The 25883-nt window shown below is 42.2% G+C and overlaps 4 protein-coding genes across 5 annotated transcripts; 2 read left to right on the top strand and 2 right to left on the bottom strand.

Annotated features, from left to right (window-relative positions):
* Positions 1 to 412: 412 nt before the first annotated feature.
* Positions 413 to 4966, top strand: LOC4337088 (histone-lysine N-methyltransferase ATXR2). The gene is made up of 15 exons (XM_015780662.3): positions 413 to 647; positions 1224 to 1299; positions 1416 to 1501; positions 1604 to 1908; positions 2160 to 2272; positions 2436 to 2467; positions 2834 to 2964; positions 3313 to 3400; positions 3605 to 3653; positions 3776 to 3830; positions 3965 to 4034; positions 4101 to 4170; positions 4274 to 4350; positions 4441 to 4497; positions 4607 to 4966. Exons 1-15 carry the CDS (start codon positions 417 to 419, stop codon positions 4718 to 4720), a joined length of 1554 nt encoding a protein of 517 aa, XP_015636148.1. The 5' UTR covers positions 413 to 416; the 3' UTR covers positions 4721 to 4966.
* A 41-nt stretch (positions 4967 to 5007) lies between these two features.
* On the bottom strand, positions 5008 to 8358 carry LOC4337087 (peroxisome biogenesis protein 22). The gene is made up of 9 exons (XM_015780664.3): positions 8008 to 8358; positions 6745 to 6978; positions 6609 to 6656; positions 6449 to 6505; positions 6265 to 6366; positions 5868 to 5933; positions 5648 to 5749; positions 5453 to 5575; positions 5008 to 5253 (listed from the first exon to the last, which is right to left on the bottom strand). The coding sequence occupies exons 1-8, from the start codon at positions 8155 to 8157 to the stop codon at positions 5462 to 5464; spliced, it is 873 nt and encodes a 290-aa protein (XP_015636150.1). The 5' UTR covers positions 8158 to 8358; the 3' UTR covers positions 5008 to 5253; positions 5453 to 5461.
* A 978-nt stretch (positions 8359 to 9336) lies between these two features.
* Positions 9337 to 12341, bottom strand: LOC9271995 (cyclin-P1-1). Its single transcript, XM_015780665.3, has 2 exons — positions 11911 to 12341; positions 9337 to 9864 (listed from the first exon to the last, which is right to left on the bottom strand). The coding sequence occupies exons 1-2, from the start codon at positions 12330 to 12332 to the stop codon at positions 9477 to 9479; spliced, it is 810 nt and encodes a 269-aa protein (XP_015636151.1). The 5' UTR covers positions 12333 to 12341; the 3' UTR covers positions 9337 to 9476.
* Positions 12342 to 15253: 2912 nt separating this feature from the next.
* LOC4337084 (uncharacterized) lies at positions 15254 to 25384 on the top strand. Of its 2 annotated transcripts, XM_015781303.3 has the most exons (20): positions 15254 to 15577; positions 15665 to 15753; positions 16316 to 16425; positions 16521 to 16572; positions 16869 to 16957; positions 17120 to 17186; positions 17266 to 17328; positions 17498 to 17668; positions 17782 to 17875; positions 17965 to 18044; positions 18159 to 18231; positions 18309 to 18352; positions 18476 to 18543; positions 21312 to 21397; positions 21469 to 21626; positions 21713 to 23018; positions 23177 to 23463; positions 23558 to 23776; positions 23863 to 24019; positions 24790 to 25384. In XM_015781303.3, exons 1-20 carry the CDS (start codon positions 15466 to 15468, stop codon positions 25092 to 25094), a joined length of 3630 nt encoding a protein of 1209 aa, XP_015636789.1. In that variant the 5' UTR covers positions 15254 to 15465; the 3' UTR covers positions 25095 to 25384. The 2 variants fall into 2 exon arrangements, with proteins under 2 accessions (XP_015636789.1, XP_015636790.1); XM_015781304.3 differs by lacking the exons at positions 15254 to 15577; positions 15665 to 15753; positions 16316 to 16425; positions 16521 to 16572 and having other exon boundaries at positions 16901 to 16957; positions 17120 to 17182.
* The last annotated feature ends 499 nt before the right edge of the window (positions 25385 to 25883 follow it).

Here is a 25883-nt window from a genome sequence, read left to right as displayed (position 1 = left end):
GTGACGAACACATAAACTCGGAATGGAACTGGGCTAGTACATATACTCCCTTAACCCAATATAGAATATAATATGATACATCCTACCTACTTCTATACAGATTCATAGTACTAGAGGATGAATTACATTCTATACTACGGATTAGGTACTTGGTGGTGGTTTAATTGCTTTAGCATTCTTTTTGGGGGAATTCTTGCATAAGCATCAGGGATATGATGACAATGTTAGTTGACTGGAGTTGATAATCGCAATTTCACATATACCATATGTATGCAGTTTACAAGTAACATTCACATATTCCTTATGTGTGTGCAGTTATGCATACACCGGCTGTCAATTTGAACCAAAAATGGCAGTTTCCGTTTTCAACAAGGAGGCGTACTTCCCTTGTTTCCGCCTTCATAGCTCGAACACGTATGTTCATATCCACACCTCTCCCCCAAGTACGAGACAAGGTCTCGAGAACAAAACCCCCCAAACCCCACGGCGGCGGCGGCGAGCGGCGGCGGAAGAAGCAGCCGCAAGAGGCAGCAGCTCGCGCTGGCGGCGGCATGGGTGGGAGCAGCGCAAGCCCGTGTGACCTGGACAGGGAGTTCGCGCCCCAAATCGCCCAGCTCCTCGCCACCCCTCCTCTCCAACCCGCGCAGGTACGTTTTCTTTTTCCTTCCCTTGCCCATCCATCCTCCGGGTCTCAAATCTATCTGCTTGGGAATTGCTTGTGCTGCGATTATTGTTTTTCCCTGTAGAAAGGTTGGGTAATCATTGTCGGGAATTTCGTTATAAGGAAGTGATACTATGATGGGTATATCTTACTATGATTGGTTTCAGTTATCTTACTGAGAAAGGAGGATTTCTTTTTGGTCCGCATGGATGGTTTTTTTTAGATTGGTGAGATGAGAGGCGAATTGTTTAGTTTACAACAGTAACGGTGTAGTTTAATGTTTTATTTGCAGAAGTACAATCTTAAGTTTGTCTTTTTTGGGTATCCCAGTTAGTGTGTAGTGAATGTAGCTCGATGGAGGTATCAATTCGACAGAATAGAAACAATCTTTTGTGTTCTTGGCTTCTTTCTGTGTTGCAGTTACAATTGTCTCCTTGAAGCCAGTAAAATTGTAGTAAATCTTTTATGGCTTTTTTTCTCCTTCCTTGGTTACTTTAGTTCATGTATTGCTGACGATCTGTAGCTCCCATCTGACACACAGCTATGCTACTTTTGTTTTCAGGAATACTACAATGGGCTCATACAGTCCAGGAAACATGATGGTATAAGAGTGAACTTCAGCAGCAAGCATGGGAAAGGTACTGGTTACTGAATACTTATATATCTTGTGCAATGCAATCCGGCAAACTTGGAGTGCTTGTATAAAGTTGGTGTCGGGTAAAAGCCAAGATACTTAACCAGTTGGTTCTTGCAGGTGTTTGTGCGAACAAGGAGTTTGCAGAAGGGGACCTTATTCTGAAGGATCAAATATTGGTTGGTGCTCAGCACAGTCTTAACAAGGTTCGTCTGCTTTTGAAGTGATCCTAGGTATTTGTTCCCTTCTATTTTTTGTGTGAACTGCTCCTCCCTGAAGTGTGGTGTCCATTTTGTGTTTTATTTCAGATTGATTGCGCTGTGTGCAGTTATTGCTTTCGCTTCATTGGTTCTATAGAGTTCCAGATTGGACGAAGATTGTATTGGCAAAGCGTTGGTTCAAGCAGTGACTGCACTAATAGGAGGCATTGCCATGAGAGTGATTTGGGATCGAGTGCCAGTTCTTCTGGTGCAACAAAGGAAAACAGTAGTACTTTGCCAGAAGAGGTCTTAGGATCACTTATTACTGGTGACATGTCACTGCCTTTCACAGACCATTTTAGTTTGCCTCAAGTTGTTCCTTGTCGTGGATGTGAGGAAGAACGCTACTGCAGGTTTGAGTCACTAACCATTTTACAGTTCACACTTTCTTTTGGCTGCAACACCCAAAGATGTTAGGAATTTTGTTTGAGGCATAAATATTTTGTTGATCAATTCATTCTCCATCATAGGTTATAGTTGTCGGTCGTGTTAAAACTTAAAACCTAATTATCTTATCAGAACATGTAACTTGTTCTTGCCGTCTTAGATAGAAATGTAATCTTGGGGTAAAAACATAACTTGTTGATTCTGCATTTTTGTTTAGCCAATCATGTGCTGATTCCGACTGGGAAACTTATCACTCTTTGCTGTGTACTGGATCTAAGACTGAACCATCCCAGAGATCTGCTCTTCAGAAATTCATAGAACATGCAAATGGTAAGTGCAGTATGCAGTGATCATTATATACCATCATTACGAATTTATGTTGTGTTCACTATTCATTAAATGCAGCATGCCTAGATCAATTGTTCCTGATTAGTGATGATTGTGATTGAGGTTGTCAGTCTGTTATCTGCTACTGACCAATCTTTATTTTCAGGGTCCAATGATATTTTTCTTGTTGCTGCCAAGGTATGTGATAGAAATATAGATTAATGTTTAGTGTACTAAGCACTAAACATCGTGTTATGTGCTCATCTCAGATTCTAATATTCTCCAAAAGTTTTATGGGGATACTAGAACTTTGCCATTGTCCATGGCTAATACAAAAAGCATTCAAGCATCACACTTGAGTTGGTACTGTTATCACTAATGGCTGTCAGCAATCTACTTATCAATGCACCAGGACAGACTATTGCACAAGACGAGTTTTAGTAGCTATATCAAGAACATCCCCAAACAAAAGATTCAATTGCAATTTCCTTATTGCTACCAATTGCAGTCAATTTAATATCTCCTGATCATGATGCATGAGCTCGATACAATTTTACATGTCAGGCTATCACTTTCACTCTGCTGAGGTACAAGAAACTCAAAACGCAGCCTGAATTTCAAAATAACACAGATGAATCAAACTTTTCTTTGCTTATGGAAGCATGGAAACCACTTTCGATGGGCTACAAAAAGAGGTAAAGTCATGAATTCGCATGCAACTATTCATCCCCTCTGATAAAGTAGCTGCGCGTATGGCACTACCAGCAGTGTTATTTTAATGCACAATCGATAGTTTCTTCATCAAGTGTATATCAATAATTCAATGGTACTAGTATATTTCCACTCTTCTCATTTATAACAGTCAATAAGATCTCTGTTGCATGGTTGCATATTTTGTTCTCTTTTTTTGGATTTGTTGGCAAGATGTTATTTTCAGCTCAGTGTGGCTTTCACTACCTTGCTCTAGCTCTACAAGATCCTTTGAGTTGTTTGCATTGTTGTTCCACCCTAATATGTCCCAAAAAAAAAAAATCTTGTTGCAGGTGGTGGGACTCTGTTGCTTTGCCTGAGGATGTTGATTCCTGTGATGAAGATACATTTAGGCAGCAAATTAGGGATCTAGCACTTACGGTAATTATGCTGTCACATATTTCATTCTTTTGAAACTATATAGGTATTCTATTCACAATATTGTGCTCTGAAACGAAGCTTTATTCACTAGCTCGTCAGTTAAAATATAAAAATGGCACACAAGAAGTGGTTATTGTTTTGATTGAAAAGTGTCCCACATACCAATGGATTGATGGGCAGATCATTATCTTCTGTGTTTCGCAGTCATTGCAGCTTCTCAAGGATGCTATTTTTGATTCTGAGTGTGCACCCTGTATCCTTTTTGGCATATACTAGATCAGTTCATATATATAAATAAGTAGCTTCCCTTCACATTCAAGTAATCAAGTTTCATTGACTCACGTAAAAAAAAACGGTCACCTTGACATTTCCTAGTGTTCTCACTTGACGTGTATGGCCATTTAATTGGCATGTTTGAGCTGAACAATCTGTAAGTAAATCTAATTATTTTTCATTTGTATATGTGCATTACATACTCTGTCATTGTTTCTTTCCATCAACAGAAATAAGTTCTGTACTGCATTTGATGTAATAACCTCAATATATTTCCATCTTTTATTCCAGTGGTTTGGTTGTTCCGTCTCCAGTGGAAGACTATTTCATACATATTGATGATCTTCCAGATGATGAGAAGGTATTTTCACTGGTTAGCCTTAGCTTTTCTTGTGGCATTGTTAATCTGAAGTGCAACATATCCCAGGAGGAAGCTGAAAAGGTTACAAGGCCATTTCTAGATGCTTTAGGTGAAGACTATGCAGCTCCTTGTGAGGGTATGTGGAGCTTCTTCCCAAGTTTATCTCCCCCCACAGTAATGTCATTTTCTATTTACCCAGCAGTATTCGTTCATTCTCTTGTGAATTTTCTCGTTGGCAGGGACGGCATTCTTTCCTTTGCAAAGCTGTATGAATCATTCATGTTGTCCAAATGCTAAAGCATATAAAAGGGATGAGGTAATCTATATTTCTTCCAGTTGATTCGCTCATTTTTCACACCAAATTGCCAGTCAGCAATCCGACAAAACCATTGAACTACCGTTGCAGGATACTGATGGTAATGCAGTGATAATTGCTCTGGAGCCTATCAAGAAGGACGATGAGGTACTGAGCTGTTAACGCTTATCTCAAATATTTTTTTTCTTGTGCTGCCAGTGAAAAAAGAAAACATTGAAAACGTTGTTTTGCCAAGTACTAACTGTGAAAATTCTAGATTACCATATCCTACATCGATGAGGATGTCTCCTACGAGGAGAGGCAGGCGGAGCTTGCAGATTATGGATTCATCTGTACGTGCCCTAGGTGCCAAGAAGAAAAGCCCAACTGAACAAGATCCACAGTTTGGAGGTTCCTGAAATTTATTTTTTTGGTGTGGAATATGCAATTGAAGTTTTGACGACTCCATTTATTTTATTTTTTTTGTCTAGGATATGCAATTGAGATTTTGACAACTCCAAAAATGTTAGGATAGGATATGCGGAAAGAATGATATGATACGTACTTATTTGAGTGGATGCTGGATTTTGCTGTGCTAATGTTGGATGCTGCAGAAAGTTTTTATTCCTTCTGTTCAGTTGAGATTTTTCCTTTTGTGAAAATAACACATTTCTGGGATGAATGGCCGAACAAATAACTGGATGACAATTTTAAGTATTTCGGTTATACAGGAACACAATTGATACATGGATTATGCTACAGATGCTATCTCTTTCCATAGCTTATGGGGAGTTGCAGAACCAGTTTAACATGACACGACTTTTACACATGGTACAAGAAAAACGAGTTCCATCATTCAAGGAAAAAAAATGAACAATGATGTTCGTCTCAGTTCTCGCTATGCCATTGTTTGCTGGAGCTCACCTGCAGAGAGATAGACAGTATAAATTAGAGGAACGGCGTGTAGAATTGTGCAGTACATATATTCAGTCCGTCATGTCTTCCGGTCGGTTGAGCATACAGGTTTTATGTCAAATTTGGTGATGATATACAGGTGCTGCTATCAATTTCATGAGAAACACGCCGATGCACATGTCAAATAATAAATTCTCTCCTGCTCTACCTCATATTATCATCTCTGATCAAGGCCTCCAAAGAATTGTTCCAAGCTTGTAGAGCTGAAAACATTGGATGCTACTCTTTCTGCTCGTTGTGGAGAAATATGTAGTTGATATTTGATAAACCTCTGCAAGGGAGCATAGCAACTCAAAACCTGCTTCTATAAGTATGATACTTGATTGTTAAAATTGTGACTTACAGCTAGCTGATGAACAATTTCTGGACTAGTATCAATGTGCCAATCAGGTTCCAGTTGCCGCACAAAAGAGGTGCGGCCATTTTCTGTACTACAGAAGAGAACCTGCCATTTGAAGAAATGTTACATAAGGTCCATTGCGAACATCCAATGGCTATACCCAAATGAAAAAAAAAACGATTAAGCAGTTATATTTCTGAAGTGACCTCATCATGCGGCTTACCTTGTCCTTTATCAATCCACTGTTCGTAAAAAGTCCAGCTTCACTCAGGGCAGATAACACCTTTTCCTGCAACATTATTCAGTTGTGCTGATGTCAAGCTATAATAGCTCATTCAAATTCCGTACTAGGCAGTGTGTCTATAGTGATGATTCCAAAAATACTCTTCTGCTTTTCTTTTTTTAAAAAAAAAAAGAACCCCTGAACATAATGAAATAAAATAGCAGACCAGGTAGTTGTTCATTCATCGTATTATTCCGATATCAATGGTAAATTGATTACTGTTTATTCCGCGTGCATATGCCGATATCAGTATATATTGACATATCAAGTCTTGAGCATACTTGTAAAGCGTAAAACATAAATGCAACAGAAAAAATGCATGGTCCTTATTACTTACTCCGCTTTCATCGTCAAGAATGCGCTCCATCAGATAGACATCACAGAATTTTGCAATTTCTAGAAGAACCTCCAGGACAGAAGGTCTCACTGTGACATGGTTCTGAAAAAAAAGTATAATTCCGCTAAATTAAATTCGTTAACAAAAAACAGGAAATTTTTTTTGCAGCAGCGCTTTTGCTCACCTGGAGCTCCTCTGGAGTTGTTTCCTCCAAAATCACACCAAGTAACCGGCATGTAACCTAAACATTATAATTCACACATGGGAAAGAAACATGCATTGGTATAACAAAACTTTAAATTTCGTGAAAAAAAAAGGTGTGAAAGCAGTTGCTTGCAAAATACCCTTCGTCCTTCGCTCAGTTTATGCCTAACAAGCTGCTCAAGAGTCAGCTGGAGAAGAATATAAGCAAACTATCAGTCCAAGGATCCTAAAAGCAGATACATCATTTCAGTATTCAGAAAAGGAAACAGGCAATACGTTTACTGGCTGGAAAAGCTGGTTGATTGCTTCCTGTGCTCTTGAATCTGCTGAAGATGAACAAGCATCCGTTGAGGTCAAAGCACCTGGCCGTGATCTACTGCTGGTGTTGCTAGGTGATGGAGCAACGCGTCTACGTGGCCTCCGAGGTTGCTCTTGAGGAGCTCTCAACAGTTTCCAGGCAAAGATAAGTGTGATTGTAATTGCGGCAAGTGTAGTAAATGAGCGAAGTTTCTAAAATAGAAGATTGAAGTAATTCAATAATTCTTGTAGCAAGAATTAATAAAACGGACTTTGTGTGTGAGAAATCACAAAAAATGGCACCAATTCACTCATCCAAACCACAACAACGACTGATACAAGGGATTAAAAATTGACACCAAGTACAATCTTTTGTGGAATAATATGAATGCTCATGCTGTTGCAAGTTGCAACATAGGGCCCAGAAGGTCGATTTTCGAGCGCTACGGCACTTTTAAGTGCTTTCACGTGATTTGATACCTAAAGTCGTTTTAATGACGTTGTAGCGCAGATTTCTGAGCATAGAAATCGGTTTACCTCGCCGTGCATGCACATGTCATGTTCGCATGTGTATGCCTGTGCTTGCATCCATTACTAGCCTAGGATCTGCACGTTGTATTACTACCGAGTTCTTGGAAATAGCGTTGTAAAACACTACAGTCAAGAGAACTTACAAAACGACAACATGCCATTAACGAATTATTTAGTGATTCATTAACTGACTATAGAGGTAAGTAGATCATTCGATGATATCACATAAAGCAAGCCATCATAAAAGTTTGCATCTTTCTGGCCAACCAACACTTCTACATAGTAACTATTTCTCGCAGCACTATTAGCCTATTACTAACCTAAAGGATACATCAAAATCTCAACTATCACAATGACCCAAATACGACCACATTTCCCAAAAGGGAGACATATCATTAGCGAACTGCGAATCCACGCCTAAAAATTTACTACAGCTTCTAGCTTGTACAGCTGCTAAGAACGAATTACCAAATCGATGCTTCGAACTCATATGTATGTAATAACAACTAAACAATAGTAGAATGGCCACAGTATAAAATATAGTTCCAAACAAAAAAGACTAGCCTTCCCCACAAACAATCAAGCAAGGCGCGCCACCTTTACACCACGGACCACCACAAATCCCTAAACAGCGAGGAAAACCTAGAGATTATCAAAACACCGCAAAACACACGCGCGACACGGGGGGGATCACAGATCCGAGCGGCAAACCTGGCGATCGAGGTCGAACGGGAGGCGATCGGAGTAGCGGGCGAGGGCGTCCACTAGGCGCCGCACCAGATCAGCCAGCTCGTCGTCCTTCCCGCCCCCCGCCGCCCCCGCCTCCACCCCCGCCGCCGACGCCGCTGCCCCCGACGACATCGGACGCGCGCCCCCGCTGACCACCAGAACAAGAGGAGGAGGAGGAGGAGGACGCCGCGGCGGCCCGAAACCCTAGCGCGCCCGCTCGCGGCGGCGACGGCGAGGAGGAGGAGGAGGAGGAGGAGAAGATTTGGAGGGGGCGAAGTGTAAATTGTGCCGTCTCTTCTACGAGGGGGCGGGCTGCGACATGTCGGAGGGAATGAGGGCGGAGGAGAGGGAAGCTCGTTGTTTTTGCTTGCGGCGTGGTAGGAGACGGTTATTTTGCAGTTAGGTCCTTGAAGAGTGTCTTTATTTTTGGTAATAGGTCTTTCAGTTTTTTTTTTGTTTTACTCCCAGTCACAGTCTTCATGGTTGAACCAACCAACTGCTCGAACTATGACTTTGGGTGTGTTAGTTACGCGTAAAATTTGAACGTGTCACATCGGATATACGGATACACATTTAAAGTATTAAACGTAATCTAATAACAAAATAAATTAAAGAATCCGTATATAAACCGCAAGACGAATTTATTAAGCCTAATTAATCCATCATTAGAAAATGTTTATTGTAGCATCACATTGTCAAATCATGGCGCAATTAGTCTTAAAAGTTTCGTCTCGCATTTTACACGCAATCTGTGTAATTAGTTGTTTTTTTATTTATATTTAATACTCTATGCATGTGTCCAAACATTCGATGTGACATGTGTAAAATTTTTTTTTGGCGGGGAACTAAACTGGCCATTTGATGAGTTGGTTTTCTTCTATGGTTGGTCTAATTTTGTACTCCTCGGTATGAGCTTTACATGATTTCCTCTTTATTTTTTCCCTTTGAGACCTTGATTTCAACAAACTTAGCCTGATCCATCATGTTTTCTGTACAAACTATTGAAGTACTGTGGTTTTTTTCTCTGCGAGGTTATTAGATGGTGTTTTTACGACACATTGACACACGGAAAAAGAACGGAAAAAAACAGTTTCTTTTTCCGTTTTACACAAGATGGTGGTGTGTTCATGTATATTTTCTCCGTGTTCTAAAAAAATCAACATGATTCATAATATTAGAATATGTTATATCCGGTATTAGGTTGTTTAATGCATGAAAAGAAATTCCATCAAACAACCAACTCTACAACGACTCGACGATTGTTCCAGATTTTCATTTTCATTGCTGAATTGCTGAACAGGCAACGAGTAATGTTCGTGTATGGCAAACATTTGCTAATTGGCACTTTGGCAGGTAATTAATCCGTCTTTAATTTTTTTACAGCCTCAAAAACTCTCGTTGATAACCTGATATATACACACAGAACGCGCTCTTTGGCAACGCTGGCTATACTAGCAATCGAAGGAATACCGCGACGACGACGACGACCTGTGCCGCCGCACGCCGTTCGCCGCCTCCGCCGCCGCCGCCGTACCCAGGCTCCTCCAGTCGTCGTGCTGCGCGGCGCCGTTCACCGCCGCGCGTTCCAGCAGCTTGGACGGCGAGACGGCCGCCATTCTCCCCGCCTTGGCGGCGGCGGCGGCCGACGCGCCGGCGAGCATGTCGCCGCCGCCGCCGTCCCTCCGCGCCTCCTTCTCGAGGTGCTCGCGGTAGAGCTCGTAGACGCGGTGGCTGAGCATGACCTCGAAGTCCAGCACGGCGAGGAGCTCCAGCTCCAGCCTGTTCATCTCCGCGTTGCTCACGCCGCCGACGCGCGCGAAGAACGCGTTGTTGTGGTGGCTGCACACACGCGCGCGAATGGTAATTAACCCAACAGAACTGAAGTATACAGTATACTCCACTAATTCAGAAACTGTTTTTTTTTCCTCACTCGAGTGGAACTACGCTCATGCAACTAAAAAGTCACTCTCTTTTTTTTAAAAAAATATCAACATATAACATTTCACTCTAGAAACATTCAAATTAAAATTCTAGTTCTGACATACAAATAGAGAAAAACAACACATCTAAACTGCTAATAGTACATAATTTTTTATTGTCATATTTATAATTTTTTTATTTCTATATGTAGGTCGAATTTTAAATTGTATGTTTATAGTTGATATATCTTATCAAAATGTTTTAATTTTTTATAGTGACAGGCATAAAACGAGTGTATGTACATAAAAGTGGTAAGAAGATTTCCCAACTACTAGGTTACTGTCACAGTGTAAGTACTAACTAAGAAGCAACTAATCGCTGAATAAATGCAACTAACTACTAATCGAATGATGACACATGGTACTAGCACTAATGATCGATTACTGACGCGAAAAATGACGTTAAGCTGTATTGATCATACGCATGTCAGTATCAGAAGAATACGTACGTAGGGCAACCACCTACTGACCTGATGGCCAAAGGATTAAATTGAGCATCAAGAAAAGGATGGATAACCCTCGGTCATTTCCATGCCTTGCAAAGTCTACTCCATTAAAAAAAAATAAGGAAAAAGTACGAATTACCCTCCGAACTATAGCAGTCGTCTGAATTACCCCCCCTAACCACAAAACCGGACATTTTTCACCCTGAACTATGTAAACCGGACGAATTACCCCCCTCGACCCAAATCCGCGGTGGTTTTGGTCTGGCGGTCCAGTCAGCAATTTATTTATTAAAAAATAGGTGGGCCCCACCTGTCAGTTTATCTCTCTCTTCTATCTCTTCTATCTCTCATTCTCTCTCTCTTCTCCAAGACGGCGGCGGCATGGCAGGAGCGCGGCGAGGCGAGGCGGCGGCGGAGGAGGCGAGGGGGTGGAGAGGCGAGCGCGGCGGCGAGGCGAACGGCGGGGGCGGAGGAGGCGAGGCAGGGCGAGACCACCTGGTGGTGCCGCTCGCGAGGCGCCTCACCAGCGACGGCCTGTCTCGCCATGGTCGCGGCGGCACTCGTCGAGGCGAGGCGGCTCCGCGTGGCCCGCGACGCCGCCGCGCTCGCCTCCTCCGCCGCACCCCGCCGCCGCTCTCGCCTCCTCCGCCGCACCCCGCCGCCGCTCGTCTCCTCCGCCACACCCCGCCGCCGTTGCCGCCGCGCTCCCCTCCTCCGCCGCACCCCGCCGCCGCTGCACTCGCCTCCTCCTCCTCTGCCGCCGCCGCCGCCTCGCCTCGCCTACTCCGCCGCACCCCGCCGCCGCTCGCCGCCTCATCCCCCGCCGCTCGCCTCCACCGCCGCCGCCGCTCCCTGTCGCCCGCCTGCCTCCGTGTGCGTGAGTGAGAAGAGAGTGAGAGAAGAGGGAGATAAGAGAGAGAGGGGAATAGTTGGATAGGAGTATGACAAGTGGGTTCCATATTTTTTTAATAAATAAAATACTGACTGGACTACCAGCGTATGCCACATAGACCAAAACCACCGCGGATTAGGTCGAGGGGGGTAATTCGTCTGATTTACATAGTTCGGGGTGAAGAATATCCAGTTTTATGGTTCAGGGAGGTAATTCAGACGACCGCTATAGTTCGGGGGGTGATTCGTACTTTTTCCAAAAAATAAATAATAATTACCGATCGATTAATTCATTCTTATTTAATTGTGGTATTGGTTGGTCTCAATCTACCCATTGACTGTTCATGCAGTAGTGACTGCAGATCTGTGGTTATGTTTCCAACTGTTCATGATAAGAACAAACACAGTTGCTGGGATTAATACACAGACAAAGTGGCCACAATCTTTGTGTTTGTTCTTCATGTATCCTAACAAAACTGAGGTTCTTTTACATGGTTCAATTATGTGTAAGATTTTACTTGCGAACGAGTAAATTAGAGGTTAATTAAGAAGAGATGATTTATGCTTACAAGTCGTCGAGAACCTTGGAGGCGACGAGGAGGCAGGCGAGGAGGAGGCGGTGGACGTTGCGGGAGGCGACGGCGGCGGCGGGGCGGCGGTGCGCCGCCATGTCGACGTACGCGTACGCCACCACGTAGCACTCCGGCTCCAGCCCGGCGTACCGGTGCACGCGCTCCAGATACTGCGCCACGCCGATGCGCGGCGCCGGCGCGCCCCTCGCCGCCTCGAACGCCGCCATCCCTGCTCCTAGCCCCGCCGCCGCCTCCCCTCCGCCGCTCAGCGCCTCCACCGCGTCGTTCCGCGCCACCAGCCGCTGCACGGCGCGCGCCACCATGTCCAGCTCCGGCGGCGGCGGAGCCGACGCCGTCGCCTTCTGCCGCGACATCTCGCCGCCCGCTGCCGCGGCGGCGTCCATGGCCATGCACGGCATCGACAGCGTGGAGTGGCGCGCGTTAGCTCAAGCTGTAGCCCTGTAGCTGATTCGGCTTGGCGCTTTTTTTTTTCCTCTTTTTGGTTGGCGGGGGATTAACCGCGGGAACGGACGGTGGATGATGCGGCGGCGGTGGGGCCGTGGCCGTCCGATGAAGCTGTCTCTCTTCGATTTTAGGAACGGAATTTTCTGTTTCGCGATTCAGACAACACCAGAATGGACTGTTCAACCCTTATTTCCGATTTTGTCGGCATTCCGTGCCAAAATCGTGATCCGAAATGGTTTTTTAGGAGTGGTGGACAGGATGCTCATCCTCTCCCACTCACCGCTCTTTGCTGTCCATAATTTTAGCACAGTTTATCGTTAAAAAATATACAACTTTTAAAGCGATAAACTTTAAGAAAAAATATGTATATTTAGTTTATTGATGTCATATTATTCTCATGTTTTTTTTTCATCCGTTCGTCATCGCCACTTACTGAATTCTACCGTAATTTTTCCCCTTAAAAATTGCACACTTGGACACTTGGTTCATTTAAGTCCCCCTCTCATGCTCTAATTACGCGTTCACCGCTGACTGAAATTTGGGTTACTAGAAGGATTTTGCTCACAAACTTTTGACTCTTCTATCAGTCAAGAAAAAGGAAAACCTTTCACTCTACTTGTTAGGCATGCGGCATCAAAGTTTTCTTGGTCAGTTTTGGACTTGTGGTTGGGGCTGCACGGCCTAATCAAAGTGTGATCCAAATGATGGTTTTATGCCATCATGGGCCAGTGGTGTCACTATAAATTCAGGCCTGATAAGCACTAGTGTTCTGAATATCTTCAGAGTTCAGAGGTGAATACCCAAAATATTCAGAAATCAGTAGTCATGAGTTTATACTTTTCAGCTGGAACGAATTTGCTATTGCTCGAGCACCGAATGTAGGATCAACTACTTCACAATCTCCAGAACTCCAGAAGAAGTTTATCACTGAACACAGTTCATGGACAAACTACCCGGTAATCCGAAGAACAACACCTGCAAAAAAAAGATGTGAAAGATCACATGTCAGGTTGTCTTCTCCACACCGCTTTAGCTCACATGGCTGGAGAAGCGAGCATGTCAACTTGGGAAGTGTGCTAATGACTCCATGAAATTAAAAGATCGGAACGGTGGGGACGAAGTAATTAAGCAGATGGGGGGCTGGTGCTTTCTGACCTCCGGAATTCATGTCTGAATTCTGAAAACACACCGGACAAATGCTCCGGTCTGAAAGATGACAGCCGTTTTTTCTCTGTTCCTTCCTCCTCGCTTTTATTATGGCTTTCTGCAGGATGGTGCAGGTGACTGTTGGCTCAATTCTGGAGAACGCTTTTCTTGGCCATTCACTGGCCTGAAACTCTGGATGATTTGATTGGATTGACATGATGCATTGTATCATATGATGGCCTACATGCTACCTTGAACTCCTCAATTGATCAGAGAGAATCAGTTGCATTTGCAAAATTCTGCAATCTTCTCATTTCAGGCTTCAGAGATGCTATGGGCTGCAGTTGCAGTATCCTGGCATCACCAACCTGACGGTCCTTAATCGTAGAATTATTGAAAATCTTCACTTTATCTGCATAAAAGAGGTGACATGTAGGGACACGGACAGGCATAGATCACTCGCTCGCTACCTTCCTTTGGCATAGGTTAAGTTAATAATCATTGTGATTCTCTGCGATTTATTCTCTGCTTGAAGAGTTGGGTGAGTGAGAATAATAAACTTTGATGTTCTGGCCGTGCAGATCTCTCTCCCTTTCTCACGTGCCACGGTTGTTCTTGGTCCCATCCAAGAATGGGCTCCCACTGGGAAGGAAGGAACAAAAGTTCAGATCTATGATCTATCGATCTGTGTTTCCTCACAACGACAGTCACAGTAAGTCAGTAAAAAAATACTCAGGTAATTAATTACTGTCTTAAGCTGTAAATAATTTTTGTTTACCCGGACTGTTCTGTTCCTAATCATCATCGAGAGGAGGAGTTGGAGATGATGTTGTGGATTTCGAGGCGAGCAGCTTTACCACGAGATGAAGCTTCGTCTAGTTATAGCCAGCGATTTGACAGTATGCGAATAATGTAGAGTGTGATGTGTTGTAATTGCTTCAAAATTAATTTGCTTTTTATTGAAGGTTTCGGTTAACTTTTGTGCACACTCGCCAGTGAGAGTTTGGAGCGTAGTAACATGGTTTGGTGATCACTTTTTTGTAGGGCAGTACTGAGTTAATTATAATATTTAGAAAAGGATTACCATGTGGAAAAGGGATTATGGTACAACCAAACTGTGATGAGCAGTAAGGTGTGCAAGCGTCGGTTCGGTCTACTGATGTTACAACAGCAAACGAGGAAAAATCATGGCCAATCGCTTGACTAAAGTTGGAGAGAATTAAAACAGGAGAGGAAAACACAAAGCTTAAGACAATAGAGGAGAGAACAATGCTGTGTTCTTTCGAGAGAGTTACCAACTCATTTTTCACGTGCACGATTTTCAAATTACTAAACGATGTATTTTTTTAAAAAAAGTTTCTATACGTAAGTTGCTTACATTAATTCATATTTCAAAACAATAACAAATACTTAATTAATCATGTTATTTTAAAAATAAGTTAATATGATTTTTAAAGCAACTTACACGCTCACTATACTTCAAATTAAAACTAATTAAAGTTAAATGGTCATGTCTTAACATGTCCAGATTTTAACATGTTTTACTGCCTTACACGTCCACTGTACTTCAAATTATTAAAACCAATAAAAGTTAAACACGGGTATTGATCTCACGAGCATCATTTACAAAACAATGCGAATCTGAACCTGTCAAATTACTACAGCTTTGCAAAAAACAAAACAAAAGAAAAAAAAAAGATAAAAAAGGCTTAAGGCGAAAGGAAGTCTCAGACCTAAAAGAGGGCCCCACATTTTCTTTCACCTTCTCTTCCATTCCACCTCTCCATCTCGCCGGAATCTCACCTCCGATCCGGCGGCGGCGCCGCCACCGACACCGAGAAGGGGCGTCCCCTCCCTCCGCCACCGCGCGCGCGGCACGAAGAGCCACCGGAGCATTCAGGGGAGGGGCGTTGTAGAAGCGCGGGCGGGGGGAAGGCGGGGATGGAGTCGATCATAGCGCGGGCGCTGGAGTACACGCTCAAGTACTGGCTCAAGTCCTTCTCCCGCGACCAGTTCAAGCTGCAGGGCCGCACCGCGCAGCTCTCCAATCTCGGTTGGGATCCGCTTCTCCGGTTGAGGATGCCAATTTGGTCGCCTCCGGGTGCTAACTTTTTTTTTGGGCGTGATTTGGGTGATGCAGATATCAATGGCGACGCGTTGCACGCGAGCCTGGTGCTGCCTCCGTCGCTCGCCGTCGAGACCGCGCGAGTCGGGAAGCTCCAGATCACGGTAATGGCGGGAGCCCTGACCCGGTGCCTTTGTATATGTCAGTGTGCTTACTCTTCCCGGCTTCTCCCCCTGAAGGCTTAAGGGGTGCATTTAGTGTTAGATTTCTTATTGTTTGGTTTCCAAATTTAGATGATTTTCGGGAGAGCATTGTTTTGCACTTTACTTGCGCCTCTGCGTGGTAGAAATCTGTGATGAACTTGTGATTTCGCTCTCATGTGATAGATTATAGCTCTGGGTTTGAAACGTTTGTGTGGGAGGCTAAGTGAATGATGATTAGGAAGCAGCTATTTGTACCTGTCTTGACAATGCCATGAAATTTGGACTCCCATTAATTTTTATCATGTGGCCATACCTGTGAAAAATCTAGAGAAATAAAGCTGCCCTTGGTATTCCTTGCGCATCTGGTTATTGCAAGTTTTGGTTGGGTGGTGATCTCAGGTAAATTTGGAAAATTAAAATCTATACTCCATTAGCATTGACCTCAAAGCTTCAGGCAATTATTGAATAGCCATTGGGTACTTGCAACTTTTGGTGATAAGCTTATTTCGTTTCCTTGCTACAGCTTCCATCAGTGTCAAATGTGCAAGTAGAACCAATTGTGGTGAACATTGATAAGCTTGACCTCGTTCTTGTTGAGAAGGACAATTCTGAAGATCTTTCAAGCACTAGCAGGCAAATTCATTCTTCTGGCTCTGGTCTCATATGGTTGAATGAGCACAGTCATTTACTGATTTCAGTCTTCTCTGTCATTTTGTTTTGGTTTGCAGTGCTTTATCGCCATCACCAGCTAAAAACAGCGGATATGGATATGCTGATAAGGTTTATTTCTTTGACCTTGATGTTCAACGTAAACACATTCCAAACTTTTACTCTGTAAAAAATTCAATATGCTGTCTAAAAATAAAAATTGTCACTTCCAGTTATCCATGATGGTTGCATCCAATGCACCTATTTTGCTATCTGATTTGATAATTCTTCTATATTCTTATGTGATCTTGTCTGATATTCTGAAAAGCAATTCTCTGCTCTTTTATTACAATATATACAATTTTGAAAAAAAATACGTGCAGAAAATTGAACTATGGATAGGGCTTAATTTGCTATACCGTGGTTAGATTGCAGATGGAATGACAGTCCAAGTCGGTATTGTGAACCTTCTATTAGAAACACATGGTGGTCCACGTCATCAAGGAGGCGCAACTTGGTATTCATCTTTGTTTGAATGATTTTTGGCCCTTTTTCTTATGGCTTAGCTCCATATCTCAGTTCTTGTTCATTTCTCTTATTAATATCTGTTTCATGATGTAGCTTTTCCCTGCAATGTTTTTCTGCAAACAGGAACATTCATTCCATCTTTCCTTTTCAGGTCACCACCGCTAGCGGCTATCACATTTCGTGATCTTGTACTGTACACTACAAATGAAAAATGGCAGGTACTCTTGCAAATTAGATTAGCATTAAATATAGTAAATGATTGCACTTCAGTACCTGATTAGAATGCCTTTTATATAGGCTGTAAATCTGAAAGAAGCAAGGGATTTTTCGAACAATAAAGGATTCATTTATATTTTTAAGGTTTGGTACTCTCCTTTTCTCTCCAGAAGATTAATGTTTATTTATGTTGCTAACTGTTCTATTGACATTTCTTAAAAAAAAAACTGTTCTATTGGAAACATAATGAACTGAGAAATGCTACACTTGAAAGGATTTATGACCACACACATTTCTTCTTTCAAATTCACAGAAATTGGAATGGCAATCACTGTCAGTTGATCTGTTACCTCATCCTGACATGTTCACGGATGCTCGGTTTAACTCTTCTAGCAGTGAAGATGGAAAACGAGATGATGATGGTGCAAAACGAATGTTTTTTGGTGGTGAAAGATTTTTGGAAGGAATATCTGGGGAGGCCAACGTGAGTGCTTTTGAACTTCAGGACATATCATATGGAACTCGATGTTTTTCTTTTCAGTTTCTCTTGAACTTCCCTCTTTGTGTGCTTGGCTTACACATTGCTTTGAACATCAGATCACAGTCAAACGAACAGAGCAAAACAATCCTGTTGGGCTTGAAGTTCAGCTGCATATTACTGAAGCTCTCTGTCCTGCCTTAAGTGAACCTGGTATTTGGTTACTTTTCATGATGCTTGATCCCTTCCCTTTCTGAATGCTGTTTGAAGTGGTATTTGAGCTTGAATGCTATTTTATTCAGGTTTGCGGGCTTTTCTTCGGTTCATGACCGGGGTATCTGTGTGCCTAAACAGGGGTGATGTGGATCCAAAAGCTCAACAGGTTTGCCTTTTCCATCATGCATTTTAATCACTGCATTGCATGCAGTACAGAAGTAGGATGTTTATTGGTTTTCTTTGTGTCCTTATTTCTTTTCTGCTTTTCTTTTTTGACCAGCTTGCAGAAGCTGCAGGATCTTCCTTGGTATCCATTATTGTAGATCATATATTCCTCTGCATTAAGGATGCTGGTATGTACCAGCTCTGGAAAACTTCAAATATGCTATGTTTACTATTCTATTCTGACTTTAAACCATTTTGTCAACAGAGTTTCAGCTTGAATTTCTGATGCAGTCTTTATTCTTCTCACGGGTAAATTTCTTTACCTTCCAATTTATTGTACTGATGTCATCTGCTGATGATATGATTGATTTAGGTTATGTAATTTATCTTATTGTACTGATGTCATGACAATCGTTTTTAAATTTGTTGAAGGCAAGTGTTCCCGATGGGGGGATTTCAAGAAACTTGTCTTGCATAAAGATTGCCGGGCTCTTTCTGAGGTACTATATGTTACTCCCTCTGTACCCTAATGTCGTGACCGAGAAAAATTACCTTTTCCCAAACGCTAGTGTATTAATCCCCGTCTCAGGAAAAGCCGGGGTACACCACACAAACATGATACAAAAGGCACATCTTTATTATATCAATAATATTTACATTATTACAAAGGCACTTTAGGCCTGACAATCAAAAATAAACAGCAGCGGACTAGCGGGCCTACGGCTCCATCTTCACAGGCGCTCAACTGGGGTATAAGCCAGGACTCCACCTAGGACATCTTCTCCAAAGCTTCTCTTACTGAAGGGGGGAAAGATAGAGCAAGGATGAGTACAACTACAGTACTCAACAAGCCACACCGGGAGATGCACGATTAATGCAAGGGGGTACAAGGGGTAATAATATAGGGGTTAAGTTTTGCAGTAAACAGCATTTAAAAGACACTTAGTTGCTCAAAGCTATTTTGTAAAGACGATCCTAGAGATACACAATATTATTAATCAAGACCGTGAACCCACACGAACCTGCCTTAACCCAAGGCGTACGATGATTCAGACCGAACTGGCAACCCGACCTGGGTCCCAGCTCGTCCCAAGCCAATCCGGGCCAACCATTCCACATTTTAGTTGTTAAGCAAGTTTTAAGAATTAAACCACTAACTTGGGTACATTGCTAGGCTTGCCCATAATCGAGGGCGCGGCTATTCGAATAGATTATACTCTGATCAGAGGTGTACATCTTTACCCACAAGACACATCTTTACTCCGCATTCCATGGCCGTGGAACCCGTCATAAAGAATGTGACATAACCCCTTTACCCATCCTAGCCATGACAAAAGCACCGACCCAACCTCGCCTACGGCCAGAATCCCGGGATAGGTAGGCTAGGATTGAACCCCTAGCAGCAGAACACCGGCCCTGTGCCATGACATCTCGACTACCGAGCCGCAGCCCGTGTAGCCTTCATTTGCCCTAGAGATGTCCATCGAGCCCCGATTTCGTCCATCTCTATCCGTGTCCTCTTGCCAGGACTAGACTGAGCACCGAGTTAAGCCTTACCCATTAGACATGTGGTTAGTACAGTAGTGCTTTGCAATAGAGGCCCGAAGACTGGTCCTTACGGTGGCCGAGGTGCTCCTAGGAAAACCATGCACCTCGAGCCCAACCTAAAACCATTTTGGGAGGTTTGAATAGAGGGGGGAGGTGTGTGTTCGGAGACCTCCGGAATGACAGAAGCTACGCGAAGCACACAAGCAAAGCTACAACCCTGTAAAGAAGCAATAACAATACATAAAAAGAAAGCACATGGTTCTTTAGGTTATAACAAACATTAAGAGACTTGAACGGGTCGATTCGGAGTTCGTATGGCCAAGGCATGGTCATCCGAAGTTTAATGCTGTTATATGGAGATTTGCGGATTATTATAATTAAGCTTTGCAACTATAAAACATGTGTAAGCTCTAGCCTGGAAAAGACAAGAAGGCTGCGCTGCTGACATGCGGACCCCACATGTCAACCTAAGGGACCACGGTGGACCGGGTACACAGAGACAGTCCACGGGTCGACGAAAGCGGACCTCGTGTGTTAACCGAGGCAAGTGGCCGACAAACGGACTCTACTAGACACCACGTGGGCTGCACACGTGGAAACCACGCGGCTACCGAGCGGGCACACTAACACGGTCACCACACGCACACACGAACGACTACCGACACCGGTACACGGGTACTGGGGTCGACAACCACACAACGGGCACGGGGCAACACCGAAAGGACGAGGACGGAGCAACGAGAGGAGGGAGTGGGCCGGGAAGGAGAGGAGGGAGGGGCGGCCCGGGAGAAGGAAGGGAGGGGGAGGGAGCTGGTCCGAGGGGAGAGGAGGCCCGAGAGAGAAGGGAAAAGGGAGGGAGGAGAGAAAGACTTTGGGCTGAACTCGGCCCAAAGGAGGAAGGAGGATTATTTTTAGTTTTCTTTTTAATAAACTTTCTTAATTGTTGTTGTTGCTTAATAAATATTTCCGGTGCTCTGAAAATTCAAGTAAAAATTTGAGGGCTCCTTTTAGACCAAGGAGAATTTAACAAAAATTCTCCGGGCCACATTCGAATTTTTCTTGTACGTATTTTAGTGTTTGCCAATTTCTTTTCGAATTTTAATTAATTCTATTATTCCTTTTAGAGAATGATTTTTATTTCGGGATGAATTTATCAGGACGTGACACCTAATATAAGGGATTTTGACATTTTGCTTGCACTGTTTGATCACTCGTCTTATTCAAAAAATTTTGGAATTATTATTTATTTTATTTGTGATTTACTTTATTATCCAAAGTACTTTAAGCACAACTTTTCGTTTTTTATATTTGCACAAATTTTTTTGAAGAAGACGAGTGGTCAAACGTTATATGAAAATAGTGAATATTCCTTATATTAGGGGGCGGAGGTAGTACGTGCATCCTTGAGTCCTTTTTACTGGAGATTATATGCACCTGGAAGTTCATCGTAATTCACTTGCTCAGTTACAATACATACTAAATTCAGTGCATTTTGTTGATGCCTATAAGTATCACATGCATTAAGCCCAACAGAATTTAGTTGAGTGCATTGCTAGGTTACCAAAAGATGCATATGGTGCAAAATAGGATACATTCACAGTTTAACTTTTCGTAAGTAAGGGAATTTGTGTTCTACCTGTGCTAGAATTTTTGTTTGAGCTATCAAAGCAATTGAAGAACCTCTGTTCGATCCTCATGTACTGACATGTTATTTCTCCAGGGACACATTTTCTCGTCCACCATGCACATTGATACAGCCCTCTATGCAATCTGTTCCACAAGAACCTCCACCTGTGCCTGACTTTGGTAAGACTTTATGATACCTTTGCTGAGATAAATGAATTGGTCAAGTCTAACGCCTCCTATTGAATTGCCAGGTCAAAATTTTTGTCCTCAAATCCATCCATTTGAGAATCAGCAATTGGAATTCACGTCAGGAATTCCTTTATTTTCCCTCTATTGTCTTCAGCTCACTCCTTCCCCATTACCTCCAAAGTTTGCTTCAAAAACTGTCATCACATGTGAACCTCTTATGGTGTGTCTCCTTAACATTGAGAGTGAAGTAATGCTCACCCTTTTTTTCTGCTTAACTAAACACCGCCCATACTTTCTCATTCCTAGGTAACCCTCCAGGAGCAATCCTGCTTAAGAATTGCCTCATTCTTGGCTGATGGAGTTGTGGCCAACCGCAGTGCCATATTGCCTGATTCTTCAATCAACAGTATGTCATTTTATATTAAAGAATTTGATCTCTCTATTCCATTAGATGCTGAGGAAATCACGAGGTACAGTGGAACTAAGAATGTTTGCCCGCAATCATCATTTATGGGGGCAAGACTTCATGTGGAAAATCTATACTTCTGCGAGTCACCATCAGAAAAGTGTCTGTTGCTAAACCTTGACAAAGATCCAGCTTGCTTCCTTCTCTGGGGGTACCAACCTGTTGATGCAAGTCAGAGGAAGTGGGCTACTCGAGCTTCTCATCTAAGCCTCTCACTTGAAACCTCTAGCACTTCGAATGAACAGAGAACAGTTAGGGGCTCCTCTCCAAGTTTGTGGAAATGTGTTGAGCTGGATGACATCCGGTTTGAGGCAGCTATGGTTACAGCTGATGGTAGCCCTTTGTTGATTGTGCCACCCCCAGAGGGTGTTGTGAGGATTGGTGTTGCTTTTCAACAGTTTACAACCAATACTTCAGTAGAGCAGTTGTTTTTTGTGTTAGGTCTCTACACTTATTTTGGCCAGGTTGGAGAACGGATTTCAAAGGTTAGCAAAGGTAACTGCTCTGCGACAAAGACATCAGCTGACAAACGTGAGAGAAAACTGCCTAGTGACACAGCAGTGAGCTTAACTATGAATAGTCTCCAACTCAATTTCTTGGAATCTTTATCATCAAATGACTTACAATTGCCCCTGGTTCAGTTTGGTGGTGAGGATCTGTACCTGAAAGTTTCTCATCGCACTCTTGGTGGTGCCTTTGCAGTTACAACTAACTTGACATGGAAAACTGTCTCAGTTAATTGTTTGGAAGGAGAAAGTGCTATATTTGGTGAGAATGGCACTGCAGTTACTGGTGAACCTAATATTTTGTTGCATGAAAATGGGCATCCCAATATGAGAGCTGTGTTTTGGGTTGACCACCGGAATAAGAACCAGTCTAAAGAAGCTCGATTTATTGACATAGACATCACTCACGTAATGCCTTATGACATGCGGGACATGGAGTGCCATAGCTTGAGTGTATCAGCTAAGGTATCTGGTGTTCGTCTTGGTGGTGGAATGAGTTATACTGAATCTTTGCTGCATCGATTTGGTATCCTTGGGCCTGATGGTGGTCCAGGGGAAGGTCTCTTGAGGACTCTGAAAGATTTATCCTCTGGTCCACTTGCGAAACTATTCTCGCCATCTCACCTCACCGACAAGGAAGGTAGTGAATTTTCTGTCTTTGCCATTTAATTTGTTAATTCATGCTGGAAATTTTGTTGGTAAGCATGCATGTTGATTGCTTCTGCTCAGTTGCGAGATATTTTTGCTGTTTTTCCTTGTATTATTCATGGATTCTTCCCCGTTCCCCTTGAATTGCAGATGGAATGCCCAATTCCAAAGACAATGACTACAATTCGAAGTTTGACCTGGAGGTGCCAGATGATCTTGATGTGTCAATTGAGCTACGAAACTGGCTCTTCGCCCTTGAAGGCACAGAAGAAGTAGGAGATTGGTTATCGCCTCATGGCAGTGATCATATCAGTAGAGAAGAGAAATGTTGGCATACCACATTCACGAATCTACATGTGTCAGGCAGAAGTAGTGATCGGCCTGGATCTGCGGAGAAGGTGATTCACAAAAGGGCCCTTCCAATAGAACGTTTTACGGTATGTAGTGGATTATTTTCATACTTTTGCATTTCTATGTGGCACTTTTATTTTTTATCCAGTTCAATTCTGAGACACTATGCTGCACTTGCAGGCTGGAATTGAAGGTTTACAGGCAATAAAACCTTGCCTGAGAGATCAACTAATTGGAAATGCAACATCAAATAATCTTCAAACAGGCAGTGTTTTTGATAACACAAGTAGCATTGGTGACCAAGGTGTCGATGTTGAAGCGACCATGGTCATTTGCGAAGATGAGATTGAAGGTCCCAAGTGGACAATGGATAATGTCAAGTTTTCTGTAAAAGAACCGGTATGAACATCTTCTGAATATTTGTCCAAACCTCTCGGAAATTAACAACTGCTTCCTGAACTAGTTCTGTTTGTTTGACTCGGCAGATTGAGGCAGTTGCAACAAAAGAAGAATTAGAGCATCTCACCATGCTTTGTAGATCTGAAGCTGATGCAATGGGGAGGATCACTGCTGGAATTCTCCGTCTCCTTAAGCTTGATAAGTCTCTTGGCCAGGGGACTATAGAACAACTCAGGAACCTAGGTATGTGTTCCCTACATGTACCCTGATTTATTTTCTTGTAGATGCCATGCTACCCTGTGTTTTGGACTTTTCCCCTTCTTTTGCTCCTTTTTGGTTTGCTATGAATTTTTACTAGTAATACACTGCTATCAGCTACTCCTTCTGTTTCGTATTATAAGTCGTTTGACTTTTTCTATAGTCAAACTTTGTTAAGTTTGACCAAATTTATAGAAAAAATTAGTTTCAAATATCAAATTAGTTTCATTAAATCTAACATTGAATATATTTTGATAATATGTTTGTTTTGTGTTGAAAATACTATTATATTTTTCTATAAACTTGGTCAAACTTAAAGAAGTTTGACTATGAAAAAAGTTAAACGATTTATAATATGAAATAGAGTGTTCTTTATCTAACTCCTTTGTTGGGTCATTAAATGCTGCAAAGAGGAGATCTAGTTACGGTTTTTTATGCCCAAGTCGAAAAAACAATCCTAGATAAGACAAAACTGTCTCCAAATTTTTCATCGGGGGTTTTTGCCTTGGTGTATACTGTCAACAAATGCCACCTGGGAGTTATTTTGATCTGATGCTTTGTGCTTCAGCAAATTATGCAGCAATCACTATTATTTGGTTATATGCCATTGCTTTTCTTTCTTGTTTATGTTACTGTATTTTTATATTCCCTCGTACAATTTATGCTGTTAAAACTGATTCTTTTTTGGAAAATGCTTACCTACTTCATTTTCTCAAAACAATTTTAGATTATCTTATGAAATTGTGATGTCCCAGGAAGCGGAGGAATCGACAATACTTTTTCACCTAGGAAGTTGAGCAGGCAGAACAGTTTTGGCAGCATAGGTACTCCTAGGACTCCTAATCTGCACTCAACTACAGATGCAGGAACGAAAGAGTTACTGGAATCAACAGTTGCTTCATTACAAATCGAAATCTTAGAATCCAAGGCCAAATGTACAGCCCTCGTTTCCCAGGCGAGCGGTGTGGAGGATCAGAAATGCGCCGAAGACATCAGGCAATTGAATGACAAGCTAGAGAGCATGCAATCCTTGGTGACAAAATTGAGAACTTTGATCTAAGTTGCACATAGTTTTTTGTGTATAGGTTCGTGCAGTCCAAAACTTGGAAGTGGCTAATGCTGTACTTCCTCTTCATTATTCTTTTTGTGTACATCTTTATGTTCCTTGGGGTGTATACAGGTGGATTCTGGAATAATGAGCTGACACGCAGCAAATATAAAATTTTGTAGCTGGAATGTCACATGTAGCACTGTGTTCAAAACTTCAAGTGCAGTCATTAGGAATAACATTTTTGTCATCTGTATGTGACTCATGTAGTATCATATGCAAAGTTTTGCTGTTGTCACATACACCATCTTTCTACTGGTGGACTGGGTGTTTTGCGACCAAAATATGTATACATAAATAATTTTCAAAAAGAACATATGTACTACCAATATACTCTCTGTTTTATATTGTTTTATATTATAAGTCGTTTTGATTTTTATCTTAGTTAAACTTATTTAAGTTTAACCAAATTTGTAGGAAAAAAATATAGTAGCATTTTCAACACCAAACATACTATCAAAATATACTAAATGCTAGATTTAATAAAACTAATTTAGTCTTTTATATATTACTAAATTTTCTTAAAAATTAAATCAAACTTAAAAAGTTTGTAAAAAAGTCAAAACGACTTATAGTATGAAAAAGAGGAGCAAGTTTTTCCTCTGATATCTCACTTAGTACTAATATCAGCAGTGAACCTTTATTTTTGTCATGTTTCAATTTTTTGTATGGATTTATCCCGTGCAAAAATTTTAGTAATGAGAACAAGATATGAGGGGATAAATTTGTAACAAAAATATT

Source organism: Oryza sativa, chromosome 4, assembly GCF_034140825.1.
Source record: "Oryza sativa Japonica Group chromosome 4, ASM3414082v1".
In the NCBI taxonomy this organism is placed as follows: domain Eukaryota; kingdom Viridiplantae; phylum Streptophyta; class Magnoliopsida; order Poales; family Poaceae; genus Oryza; species Oryza sativa.
Note: the sequence above shows the minus strand (reverse complement) of the source record. Positions and strands in the feature narration are given on the sequence as shown.

Coding starts and splice junctions, on each gene's coding strand:
- LOC4337088 (XM_015780662.3), top strand. CDS start 417: ATGTTCATATCCACACCTCTCCCCCAAGTACGAGACAAGGTCTCGAGA. Junction 1,909..2,159: donor GAGGAAGAACGCTACTGCAG/GTTTGAGTCACT, acceptor ATTTTTGTTTAG/CCAATCATGTGCTGATTCCG. Junction 3,401..3,604: donor TTAGGGATCTAGCACTTACG/GTAATTATGCTG, acceptor TGTGTTTCGCAG/TCATTGCAGCTTCTCAAGGA.
- LOC4337087 (XM_015780664.3), bottom strand. CDS start 8,157: ATGTCGTCGGGGGCAGCGGCGTCGGCGGCGGGGGTGGAGGCGGGGGCG. Junction 6,979..8,007: donor CGTTCGACCTCGATCGCCAG/GTTTGCCGCTCG, acceptor CTTCTATTTTAG/AAACTTCGCTCATTTACTAC. Junction 5,576..5,647: donor AAATTGTTCATCAGCTAGCT/GTAAGTCACAAT, acceptor GCTCCCTTGCAG/AGGTTTATCAAATATCAACT.
- LOC4337084 (XM_015781303.3), top strand. CDS start 15,466: ATGGAGTCGATCATAGCGCGGGCGCTGGAGTACACGCTCAAGTACTGG. Junction 17,669..17,781: donor GAATATCTGGGGAGGCCAAC/GTGAGTGCTTTT, acceptor TTTGAACATCAG/ATCACAGTCAAACGAACAGA. Junction 18,353..18,475: donor AGTCTTTATTCTTCTCACGG/GTAAATTTCTTT, acceptor AATTTGTTGAAG/GCAAGTGTTCCCGATGGGGG.
- LOC9271995 (XM_015780665.3), bottom strand. CDS start 12,332: ATGCCGTGCATGGCCATGGACGCCGCCGCGGCAGCGGGCGGCGAGATG. Junction 9,865..11,910: donor TCCAAGGTTCTCGACGACTT/GTAAGCATAAAT, acceptor GCGTGTGTGCAG/CCACCACAACAACGCGTTCT.